Consider the following 13,191-nt stretch of genomic DNA (forward strand, 5'->3'; position numbering starts at 1 on the left):
AACTTGAGAGACTATTGAATACTGAAAATGAACTGAGAGTTGAAGGGGAAGGGGGAGGGCGGAAAAGAGGTGGTGGTGATGGTGGAGGGCACTTATGGGGAAGAGCACTGGGTGTTGTATGGAAAACAATTTGACAATAAAATATTATGAAAAAAAAGAATCTTTTCTGTTGAGGAGAGTAAATCACTTTCCATTTACTCAGGCATTTCACAACTCTTGCAGGTGGTATCCTAGGAATTCAAATTATAAGTGTTTTGAAGGTTGAGATACCTAGACTTTCTGCTTTGCATTCCCATATTGCTGAGCTCATGCTGGGCACATGATGGCAGCCCATGAACTCTGACCATTGGTTCAGATATTGGTTTTGAGATTCTTTGGCTTCACTTTGGATGCTGAGTAAGGGTCTCAAAATTTTTCAGCATTCTGGGAATGGGACCAAGGGTTTCTAATGGCTGTAGTGATTTCCCTAGCAGCCCTAAGATCTACTTCTCCAAGAACTGTTGTGAAATACTCTCCCAATTTTAACTTCGATTCATATAGGCCCCTATTTTTAGGATTTTATCAGATAGCATGCAAGCTGCTTCAAACTCTGTTTTGGTGCATGATCACCTTTAGCTATACCCTCTAGTGTTGCTGAATTTTGCCCCTCTGGGAAATTTCTCATAAAGCTTTGTTCTGCCTAAATAAACATGCCAATTTCCCTTTGTCATCATTTATGATCCCCTTTCCAGACTCCCCATTTGCAGGCCTCCCAGATATGCAAAGCTTTAACAACCTTAGAACCTGGGCATTGATTTCCCAGGTGGTTGTTATTTTTTCCCACATTTGGTACCTGGTTAATGAGACTAAAACCATATTTGTGACATTTAGGTCCAACATACAGTTGTAGGAATCTGCTTTTTCAGAATCACCTCTCCATATTAAAGGGCTTTATCCAACCTCTCAAGTCCTAACAGCACTCAGGATGGAACTATAGATACCCGTGGCAATATTCTCACTTCTTCGGATATCCCCTTTCCTTAAAAGTTCACTCAAGGCTGGTTCTTTTCTCTCTTTCTTCTATGAAAGAAATAAAGAAAGAGAAAAAGAGAGAAAGAGGGAAAGAAAAAAAGAAAGAAGGAGGGAGGGGGGAAAGAAGGGAGGAAGGAAAGGAAGGAAGGAGGGATAGAAAGAAGGAAGGAAGCAAGGAAGGAAGGAAGGAAAGAAAGAAGGCAAACAAAAACAACCCAAACAAACCCAAAACCTACATAAGCATCACAAGTTTATACTCTGGTGCCACCTATTGATATGCTTTTGCCTTGCTTATAGCTTAATATCCATCTAAATTCACAGCTTGAACATTTTTGTGTGAAGTACTTTCTATGTTTTTCTACTTTTATCTTTCTAAGACACCCTCTAAATCACCAGCTGTGGCAGTCTCCACTTTGCTGATGTTTTGAAATGTCTCTGTACACATAACTGCCACCTTGCTGGTTCAGCCTTGCATTACCATTTTAGGACTTCTCTGTCACTCCCTTCCACCCAAGGCCAACCTGCACTACTTCTTTTCTCTTTCTCTCTTCAACACACTGTCAGTTTTGTATAATGACTGAAATTGCATTAAATCCTGAGCAAAGGGAGCTGGGGATGTAGCTGAGTATGGGAGGTGGGGAAGATTCTGGGATTTCTTTAAATGTCAGGTGTAGGGAGATCATGGTGGGATTGTAATTCCATAAAAATAACCAGTATAAGGCCAATATTGCAAGGAAGTATGTGTTCGTGTGGGGGGGGGGCAAAATCCATCTATTTTATCAAGTAATACAATGAAGAGTCCCTCAAGAAATTTCTGATTGAGATACTCCTGTGCCCCACATTCCATCTTCTTGAACATCTCTTACTTTGTCTGCATCCACTGGCTTTGCAAGTCTGGGTGCTGCATTAAATGTCTCTTGCTTTCTGCCTGAGATTCTGGGACATCGAGGTATGGATCCTTCTGGGAGTCCACATGGTACTTCCACCTTTGGAAGTGCAAAGAATCACAATTCATGACCAGTGGGGGGTGGAATCCTTGTGGATGAATGCTCTCCTTTTCACCTCTGTGATGGGCAACTCTACCTTGCATTCTACAAAGCAACTTGAAAGTCTTGGTGAATCAATCTCTCATGCCTCACAGGAGTGAAAAACAGGAAAATAAACTCTTGCTGTGGCGTTCCCCTCCTCTTTGCTCTGTCTCGTACTCCTCGATCACCACTCCTCTCCTTTCCTTGGATGTCTTTTCAAGCCAAGCCACCTGTCACAAGCCTTCAAGGGTCTCAAGCGAGGTGGGGTAGGACAACATCCTAGCCATGACAGAGTGTAGTGGAAACTGAAAGAATTCTTATGATCTAATATTCCACCCCACACACAAACTGGCTTTACTGAATTCAATTTTGTAAACAAAGCTTGAATCCAAGCAAACAGCCATTTTTGTAAATCTAAATGATATCTAGTGACTGTCCCAATTTTTATGAGATGGTTTTGGGATTGTGTATACATGGCCTGAAAATCATAAGAGTCAATTTTTTTAGTTTCTACTGTATTTCTTTCAATTTTTACCTTATGCTTTTGGAGCTGTGTTTTTAAGTGTACACAAGTTAAGAATTCCTGATGACCATTTACCATATGTAATTTCCCTCTTATTTTTAATTACTGTCCGTTTTGTCTAATATTTAATTCATATTCATTTGGTAAATATTTTCCATGCTTTCATTGTTAACATTTCCACATATTTACATTTTAGGTTGAGGTAAAATTCTTCAAAAAGCATATAGTTGGGATTTTTTTTTATCCATTCCAACAGTCTTTGTATTTATAAGAGAATTTACCTATGTGCATAGAATATAATTACTGACTTTTTTGAATTTATTTTTACTAATTTATTTTATGTGTATTTAGAAACATTTTCCACCTTTTCTTTTGTTTCTTTTAAATTTGTTTCTCCTTTCTTTCCATTTCTCAGATGGCTCAGATTTTCTTACTCCATTTTCCCTGCTACTAGAGTAGAAATTATAGATTTTGTTTTTACCTGTGGTTAATCTAGAAATTGTAACAGGCATATTTATTTACATTTAAAACTCTCCTAACCATGGGAAGAATTATAGAATTCTACTCCCATAAACTTCCACACTCTTGTTCAGGATTTTGTTTCTATCTTATTCATTAACTCCACCATGTAGACATTGTTACAATTTCATATTGATAATGTTTGTTTTGATTTAACCACAAGTGTAATGGTTTCCTTGCTCATTCTTTTGCATTTCAGATCTTCATCTTGGGCTAAATTCTCTTCCTTATGAATTAATTAATTAGTAAAGGAATAGAGTGGAGAACTCAGTTTTTGTTTTGTACTTCGTACTTGTTCTTGAAAAATGTTTTCACTAATACTGTTTATAGTTGACTATTATTTTTTTAAAAATTTTATTTTTTTAAAAAATTTATTTATTTTTTAAAAAAATTATTTATTTTGAGAGAGACAAAGACAGCATGAGTGGTGGAGAGGCACAGAGAGACTGAGACAGAATCCAAAGTGGGTTCCACCCTATTGGCACAGATCCTGTAATACTTTAAAGACATTCCTCCTTTGCCAGTTCTCAATCTAATTACTATTCCTACATAGGTGATCCACTTTTTCTTTCTGTTTTTATGACCTCCTGTTTGTCTTGTCCTTTGTTTCTGACAGTTTTATTATGATGTGTGTAGGTGTTGATTTCATTTTATTCAACTGGCTTAGAATTTGTGCACTTTAACAGTTGAGTATTGTCATTCACTAATTCTGGAAAATTTGAAGTTTTTAAGTCACTGAATATTGCCTCTTCTCACTGTCTCCTTTGAAACTCCAAGTGTGTGTGTGTGTGTGTGTGTGAAGTGTAGAACACACACACACACACACACACACAAACACTGTAATACAATGTCTATTTAATGGGGGGAAATTTGATTAATTAACTAATTCATAGCTATTCCTGATATGATGTTTGGACATATACCCCTTGATCTTGTTTTATATTTTCTAATTTACCATTCTTGCTTGTTCTTTTCCCATTTCTGCTTTTTTATTGATTGACCAAATTTTGTTCCATTTCCTTAACCAATGGTTTGTAGCTACATTCTTTATTTTTAGTTTTCTAGACTTTTTTCTAATTTCTAAGAACATATTCTATGTGTGTGTTGGGCTGTAGTTTCTTCCCAAAATTCCACGATTTGCCTCCCATCTGCCAGGGGCTTCTCCTCAGGATTTCTCTTCTGCCAGTTGTTATGAACCAAATGTTTGTGTGCCCTCAAAACTCACGTGTTGAGATCCTACCCCCAGGCTGATGGCATTAAGAGGCAGGGCCTTTAGGAGATGCTGAGGTCATGAGGGTGAAGTCCCCATGATCTCTTGTGAAAGAGAGCCCAGAGAGCTTGCTCGCCCCTTCCACCATGTGAGGACACAGTGAAATGATGGCTGTCCATGAACGCGGAAGAGGGTTCTCCCCACCAGACACTGAATCTGCTGGCACCTTGTCTTGGATTTCCCAGCCTCCAGAACAGTGAGAAATTAACCCAGTCGGTGGTATTTGTTATAGCAGCTGAAATGGACTAAGACATAAAGTCTATCTTTTCCCATTTTATCAAAATTTTAAATAAATTATTTCTGTTATTTCATATACTTAGTCTACCATCTTGATCTCCCCCATGTCCCTGGTCATATATAACAGATGTCTCATTTCCTTAACCAGAGTATCTGTCCCTTGAGTTCAGGGCTGCCATACTGCCTTGTACCTTGTACACAGTCAGTCTTTGTTCATGAGCTCACTAAAGAGGCAAAGACTATTTCAAGGGATGTCATTATTCAGGAAATATTTCTGGTGACATAATTTTAAGGCATGTGTTGTGTTATTCTGGTTGACCTGTCCTATAGATTACATTCATCAGGTTTTCCAGTTAAGGTTACATGTAGACTCCCCATAAAAAAGAACAAAATCTTGCCATTTGCAACAACATGGATATATAGAGTGAATAACATTAGTCAGAAATCAAATACCATATGACTTCACTCATATGTGGAATTTAAGAAACAAAACAAATGAGCAAAGGGAAAAGAGAGAGAGAAGCAAAAACCAAGAAACAGATTTTTAACTACCGAGAACCAATGGATGGTTACCAGAGGGGAGGGAGGTTGGGGGTTGTGTGGAATAGGTGATAGGGATTAAGGAGTACACTGGTGATGGAAAAAAGTTAAATGTAGAATCTATCACCAGGTGGCAGTGTTGACCAGCTTTAAATTTCTCAAAATCTGTGCTGTCAAAAATTAGATTGATACTAGTTTTCTATTTTCTATCACTGATTTTTCCATCCAATCAATTAATAAATCAATCAATATGCATCCTCCTGGATACTTAGCTGGTGCTTTCAGAATTGGGGCCCTGTTTAATCTCTCTTTGGGACCCACAGGGACAGACCCCAGAGAAAGCAGTGTCCATCCCAGGCAGTCAGCACATGTTTGCTGGCTGACCGCTTTCCTTTATCTCAAAGCTGGCTTGTATGTAACCCTCACACTTGGGTTGATTGAGCTAAAAGGCTGGAGAGCCCATGGAGACACCCCCAAGGCCACAGCAGAGATGGCACGAGTGGTTTCAGCTGCCATTGTCCTCTTGGGGCAGGAAAAGGGGCCCAACTGCTCAGACATGCAGCTGAGACCATGAATGGGATGGAAGCAGGGGGAGCATTAGGACAAATGGCCACTGGGCCTTCCTGGCACATGGGGAAATCCACACACTGTTCAGGATGACTGTCCTGGTTAAAAAGTTGGCTTCTCTGAGCAGTGTTGCACTTGGCTGTCTCATTTGCTTTGCCTTCTGGAGTATAAATAAGCCTCCTTCTCCTCCTGTTATCTCCCCACTAATCACCATTTGAACTCAAAGAAAACTTCAAGAGTGAGCTGAGAGCACTTTCCCTAGATGTCCACCCTCTCAATTTTTTGTTTTATGTAAGTTGAAATACAAACCTGCCCAGGCAGAACTGGCTGCCATTCTCAGAAGCTGCTGGATCAGAAACCCATCACCATAAACCTTGATTACACTTCTGTCCAAATAAAGTCAATTCTAGTTATGCCAGCTTTAAAGGAAACTTCAAACAGTGCTCCTGACTGCATCACTCATGTGTGAGCTAAGGCAGGTGTGATGTCTCCATTGAAGCCCTAAGTAGTGTGAGAAACAGTGGCTGCCCTGATCCGATGGGAGCAGTGCCCATCAAGCTGGACTGGGGCAGTCTACTGAGTTGGAAGCCAAAGAAAGATGAGGAATGAGGAGGGGATAGGGAATGAGGTCTACAAAGTGGAGGGGCCACAGTCCCTAAATATATCATGGAGTTCCCTATACTGGCAGAAGCTGTGATTTTACTGAAACAGAAAAAAAAAAAAACCTTTGGATATTAAATCTGCCATCTTCTTATGAGGACAAATACACCACTTGGAATTTTAGAGCTAAAGGATTCAGAACCTGCTACATTTACTCATTTTGTAGATAAGAAACCTGAGGCCTAAGACATTAGGGGAATTGGCACATGGTGGGCTGGGGGAAGAACTGAAGGTCTAGTCCAGTCTCCTGGTACCCTGTCCAATGGTGTCTACTCAGCTTCTGCAAGGGCTGCTGAATGAGGAAGCCAGAGTTTGATTCATGCATGATGGTGGCCAATGGCTCAAAGTTCTTACTGCTTGGCCCTTGGAGAGACCTTCATGTGTCTATGTAGTCACCACTAACAATGTCAGCCTGGCCTTCGGTGAGAGCAGGCAGTGCTGTTGCTGTAGCAAAGGTGTTCACTCAGGAGAGGCAGCTCTGAGACCAAGGAGAGTGTACATGGGTGCACGGAGCCTTGCTCTGGCTCCCCTTGGCCCTGTGGACCCCAGTAATTAGAAGATTGGTTCTTCTAGCTATCAATGACTAACAGACACAGAGATGCCATTGTCTTCACTGATGATGCTTTTGACTATGTGAGCTTGTGTGTGTAAGTAGGGAGGGTGGTCTCATGGAGGTGAACCCAAGAGTGGAAATCCTTTCTGTGAGTTTGTGGATAAATGACAGTCTTAGCCTTTCATACTCATGGACAGGTAGATAATTTCCAGGGCTTGGTGTTGATGAAATTGAGTTAGCATATTACTAGAACTGACAGAGAACAGACTCCACCACAACGTCTGGCTACTGTACATGTGGCACTGCCCTCAGATGGGGGGGTCCCCAGCTCCAGGAGGACATTCAGCTGCCAGCCCAGTACCACCTAGAGGCAGTCCTGGTTTTCACTTCCTGTCTGTCTTGTTCTTTGGTGGTGAACCCTCTTGATTAGTGGTTGCTGTGCATGTTGGGTTAACCCCACAGGGCAGATGCAACGTAAGCCCCAGCTTCCTATGGGAAACCTTTCAGGCCTCTCTACTTCTGCACCTGCCAATGTATAGCTTTCAGCTGTAAGGGCTTGACCCAGGGGCAACAAAATGTGGCCAGCACTTCCTGGGTGGCCTGTTGTTCTCTCAACACCACTGAGGCTCCACAGAAGCAGCCCTGTGGACATGGCAGGCGTGGATGGATGGCAGTTCCATCTTGTTCCTAGAGATAGGCTTCCTGGAGGCAGCAGGGATGGCCATGGCCTCAGGGGCCCTAAGGGCTGTGACACTCAGGAGGAAGATCCTGAGGTTACCTCTTAGGTAATGGGCTGCAGGAAGTGCAATTCTGTACCACCTGAATTCTGAAATGTTTTATGAACACATAATCACTTCTCTTTATCCAACCTGAAGGAAACAAGAACTATGTACTTCTTTATTTTAAAGTTGAGTCAATTCTAAGTGCTTTCCTTATTGTGCTCCTTGTGAGGTCTCTTCTTCTGGAAGGCTATATGGGCTCCCTTATGGCACCACAGCTGGGTTCCAAGAAAGAGGGGCTGCAGCTGGGGTCTTGCAAGGCTTAGACCTGGGTCCGTCAGAGAGGGGTGCTTCCTAAGTTCCAGTAATCCACCAGCCTGCATTCAGGAGGTGCAGGACAGGCTCCTCCTCTTGACAGAATGCACACCATCACTAATACACAGGGATAAAGTGCTGGTAAAGATCCTTGGGACCCCCTGCCACAGTTGTAATCTTCATTTACAATTTTATATATTCTATTAAAATGAGGAGCCAGGACAAATGGTGAAGCAGACACTGAGGAAGGAGCGAGGGTGATGAATGTTACTGCTGCTCCTCCATAGTTTATTTCTTTGGTCTCAGTTTCCTCATTTGTTCCACCAAGTGGTTGGTAATTAACAGGAATTGATAGCCCTAGATAATTTTAAGCTAAGTAAAATATACACCTGGCATAGAACAAGGCACATGTCTAGTGCTAGCTATTGTCACTGGCTTACCAGCCTTAAAATCCTTTCTTCTCTGGCAGGAGACAGGCATTACAAACACACACACACACACACACACACACACACACACACACACACACACGGCCAGGGGCTGACTTCCAGTGGAATCTCCTCTGAAAGACCTTCCTCTGCAGGGTATTTCCCTTTGCAGATTTTACAGCTAAGAGGACATAATCTTTCTCAAACCCAAAGAATTCAACCAACCGATTTTCCAAATTCCCTTTCCCTCTGTTTGCCTTCTTTAGTATGTGTTTACTTCTTGGGTGTTGAAATATTTAAGAATCTCCTTGAGACAAGATTCTGTGAGTTTCCTTCTATCCTTCTTAGATTGACAAGAACACAGCCTCCACTACTGGGTTTCCTGTGTGGCCATTCCAGGCTAGACTTTTCAGATACTACTGCATTTAATCTTGACCACAGCCCTGGGGAAAGAGATGTTACTTCTGTTTTCAAGAAAAGGAAAATGAGGCACAGAGAGGTTAAGAAACTTGCCCAAAGTCACAGAGCTAGAAAAGTGAACGTTTGAACCCAGGCCACAGCAATGGCTGGAGCAATGGGAGAAACCCTCATATTTCCAAATCAGCCCGAGGACCACTAACCAGCCCATTTGGCCCAGGGGAGCCGCTTGGGCGTGTGTTGAGAGGTGGGGTACGGGCCAGCCTGGCAGGGTGACTGGTTCACTCTCAAGGGCGTACAAAGGGATTTAACACTTTGACTTCAGCCTCTGAGATGCAACGATCTAACTTTGGTGGTCCTTGGATCCACCTGTGCGCTTCCCTCCGACGGTCGCTTGCATTCTGCGCTGGCTCTTTCCTACTGCAGGCGGTTCCGGGCGCCAAGGCCTGGGAGCCTGAGCCCCCCGAGGTACATGTCGCTGTTTTGTTTTGTTTTGTTTTGTTTTTTCATGGCGCAGACCTCGGATCCTGAAGACCCACAAACTGAAACCGAAACATCCAGCGTCTGGACGGGAGCGCAGAAACAGGAGGGGGCACTGTGGAATAGCAGCCCCGCGACAGCCGCTGACTTCCCTTTGGTCCGCGTTTTCCAGCGCCCCTTCTTCTTCCGCAGACCCCTTTTCTAAGCCGAAGAAGAAAGGGAGGGTCCAGGAGGGAGGCAGCTCCCTACAGGACCCGAACCCCGAGAAGTGGGTGGAGGCCAGAGGGCGGAGACTGGGCGGGGCCCGCGGAGACACTAAGGGGCGCCCCTGGCTCGCGCACCCGATCTCTGCTCGGAGTGCCTTTGGGCGTCGGGCAAGATGGCTGCTAGCGGTCTGGGCCGCAGCGTAGGGAGACTCCTGGGCAGCCTGAGCTGGCGCTCGGGGCAGCCCCTAAGGCTGTTACGCGGGCTGAGCGCCCCCGCCGCAGCCGCCGCGCAGCCCGGCTCGTACCAGGCGCAGAGCTCACAGGCGGCCCGGGAACCGGCAGCTTTCTGGGGGCCGCTTGCGCGGGACACGCTGGTGTGGGACACCCCCTATCACACCGTCTGGGATTGTGACTTCAGCAGCGGCAAGATCGGCTGGTTCCTGGGAGGCCAGTTAAACGTGTCTGGTGAGTGGGCTGCGGGGGCCCCAGGGCGCCCTCAGCTCACGCTTCCCGAGGGGACTTAAGGAACCTGGCGGGCCCGGCGGGTCAGACCTCACGGGAGGCCCCTCTTCCCGTTCTCTGCTAGTCAGGCTCTCAACTGTGGCGCCTCGCCACTCCAGACCCCATCCCACCTGGCCGGGGAGGCTCCAGCGGTCACTGCCACTCCGCGCCTGGACTCCACCTTCCCAGCTTCGGCACGCGCCTGCGGAGACCCGGCGGGGCATGAGCTTGAGTTGCCCAGCCTCAGGCCTTGCCCCAGTGCGGCTCTGCTATCCGCTGTCTCAGAGTTTAACTACTTGTTCTACTGCACTCAGGAGCTGCGGAAGATCCCTGGGTCAGGCTGGGGTGTATGGCGTGGGGCGCAGAGGTGTCGGTCAGCAGGACTTCCTGGCTCCTATCCCTGGGGGAAGCAAGAAATGAAAGATAAGCGTCTGACTTGTCGCCTTCAGTTGAAGTGCCCAGCGACTTGATTGGGGAGAAACTGCCCATGTAAACAAACGTAGGAGTGGAAGGCATCTGGGTAGGAACAAATCCTGGGCCAACAGTAGAAATCAGTTCTTTCTTTGCTCCTGGGCCTGTGGGTGGGAAGGATGGAATGGGTGTCTCTAAACAGTTTCAGCTGCACCTGGAAGACCCAGGACTTACTTTAGACTTGGTAGTGATTGAGACCACAGAAACTAGCTTCCTATCTGCAGAGATTGAATCCACTATGGTTCTGTTAAGATTTGGGATAAGGGTACACTGTGTTTCCATGCCACAAGGGGAGAAGGTCTAGGAACTGGAGGCAGTAGTGCCCAGGCAGGGTAGGCCTGGGTGGTCTGCTGGGGCAGGATGGGACTTGGAAGCAGGTGTGGTGGTCAGAAGGGTTGCCTGCTGTCTGGAAATATGGAATTAAATGGGATCTGGGAGGTGTTCAAAAAAAGGGCCTGCAGGTCTTCATGACAGGGCTGTGCCTGGACCTGAACTTGGAGGTTGGATCTGGTGTCTGGCCCAGTTCCACCAAGGACTGCCCAGTTTTTCTACTCCTCAGAGCCTCAGTCTCCTCCTGTGTAACCTGGGGGTGATAATGCCCACCTCCTACTCTGGTTGTCAGGACACAGTGCCAGAAGGTATGGACCAGTCTAACATTTATTGGTGATCAATAGGTAGTAGTGATTTTAACTTATTATATTCCAAAATGGCCATAAAATTATAGGTAGTGCCTGGCAGTTATTTTTCCAGCAAAGAAACTTAAGGGAACTTTGGACCATACATATATATTTTCATATTGTACATTGCTTTGCTGGTTTATTCAAAATGAGTCACTTACTAGATAAGTGTTTTCTCTAAAATTGAGTCAGCAGCGTCCTTGAACTAAGTGGGAAAAAAACAAACCCTTAGGTTTGCAGAGTTGGTGGAATGTGACTTTGAAGGGGAGGAGAGTGACTTACAGAAGGAAGGTACAGAAAGTACAGCTCCTTAAGACTGCCTTTGGACGTGGAAGGCCTGAGGCTGCTGTGAATGTTCATGATTAACTGCACTTGCAGCCTCTCACTCTTTGATATGACAGTGGGGATGGACCTCCATGGGGAGGCACCTAGGGCCTGGTGAACCTCAGTCAGTCAGGGCTGGGTGTGGTCAGCAAGCAATTCTGCTGCCTCTTTTTCCTTCACTTATTTCTCCTTTATGGCTGTGTAGCCAGCAGCTGAGCTTCAGGAAACTGTCGTGCAGAGGCACAGCTTTTTGCAGTTTCCTTCCTCCAGTGTATATGGCCATCCATTCATCTGTCAGGGATATCTCTGCCCTTTGCCAGTGTCTATAAACTACAGAGGTGAGTATGGAAGAGGACAAGTCAGGCCACAGCTGCCCTGAGTACCACCTAGAAAGTTGTGGGAGGGGTAGGGGTGTTTTGGCCTGATCAAAGGGAGTGGGAGGGGTGTGTGATAGCACAATGATGGCTTGTTCCAAAGAACCATTGTTCTCAAAACTGCCATTGCCCCTGTACTAGCAGTTCTCAAAGTGTGGTCCCCAGACCAGCAGTATCAGCATCACCTGGGAACTGTTTAGAAACAAAAGTTCTCAGACCCAATCCTAGACTGTCAGAATCAGAACCCCTGGGATGGGGGCCCTGCCATAATAAGCCCTCCAGGTGCTCCTGATGCATATTCAAGGTGGAGAACCACTGACCTATCAAACCCAAACCAGGGCAGATGAAGGCACTTCTGAAATGGGCAGGATTGGGATTAGTGTCCTGGAGATGACTCTGCTGAACAAACAAAAATGGTTTATGAGTGATGCAGTACAGTTTAGTGGTCCTGAGTGTGTCTCGAATCACACCTAGGTTTGAATCCTTACTTTCCCCTTACAGTTCTTTGTATGTATCTCCTCCTCTATAAAGTAAGGATAGTGTGTACTTGAACTCCGTTCTAATTACTATTGTTGCATATCCACCATCCGAAGTTTACTAAGACAGCAACCATTTTATTACTCTCGCAAATTCTGTGGCTCAGGACTTTGGACAAGGCCTGTTGGGGAAGGCTTGTTTCTGCTCCTGAAGGCTGTCTGGGCTGTTGCATTTGCCTTGCTTCTCAGTCCCAGGTCTGGGGCCTGGGCTGGGATGACTGAAGGCTGGGCTCAGCTGGAACCGTGGTCCAAAGCATCTACACAGGGCTACTCACAGCCTGTTGCTAGGCCCAGGGAATGCTCTGACCAGCGATTTCAGAGACCACAGCAGAGGCTGGCTAGACTTCTTCTGACCAGGGGTGAACAACCTGGGGACACCTGGGGCTGTGGCTATCAGCAAGTGAGAAATGAGAGAAATCATACACAGTCACTGGCTTTTGTTATTTATTAATGGATCATGGGGAAGCCTGTGACCTTGAACTTGGCCTTCAGCGGTGTTACTGGGAATGCTGTTTTCTCTGAACTAGACCACAGGAGTTTGCATTTGATCAGTCTTGGATAAGCAGGAAGCAGGCTTAGGAAAGCATGCAGGTAGTTGACAATGGCTCTCCAAGTCCATCCTGGGGCTCTGGGATAGCTAGATTGTCAGTTGGGTTCATGAGCAAGGCAGATAGTTTCCAGCCTTCAGTGACTTGTTTCTATTACATTTAGATAAAAGTCACTCATAGGTCTAACAGGAGAAACCCAATAGGATACCATGGGAATGGGAAAGGCGGGGAAAAGAGGTGGGGAGAGGGAGTGAGGCAAATCATGAGAGACTTTTAAATGCTGAGCA

The 13,191-nt window shown here is 45.4% G+C and overlaps 1 protein-coding gene across 2 annotated transcripts in view; it reads left to right on the forward strand.

The window, feature by feature from the left end:
- Positions 1-9,584: 9,584 nt before the first annotated feature.
- Positions 9,585-13,191, forward strand: part of ACSS1 (acyl-CoA synthetase short chain family member 1) — an 81,122-nt gene continuing 77,515 nt past the window's right edge. Inside the window, exon 1 of one of the 2 annotated variants that reach the window (XM_029916486.1) lies at positions 9,585-9,938. In XM_029916486.1, coding sequence (XP_029772346.1) covers positions 9,647-9,938 — 292 coding nt within the window. In that variant the 5' untranslated portion in view covers positions 9,585-9,646. The remainder of the gene's footprint in view (positions 9,939-13,191) is intronic. The other variant, XM_029916485.1, reaches the window with a different exon arrangement.

This window comes from Suricata suricatta, chromosome 12 (genome assembly GCF_006229205.1).
Source record: "Suricata suricatta isolate VVHF042 chromosome 12, meerkat_22Aug2017_6uvM2_HiC, whole genome shotgun sequence".
Taxonomy (NCBI): domain Eukaryota; kingdom Metazoa; phylum Chordata; class Mammalia; order Carnivora; family Herpestidae; genus Suricata; species Suricata suricatta.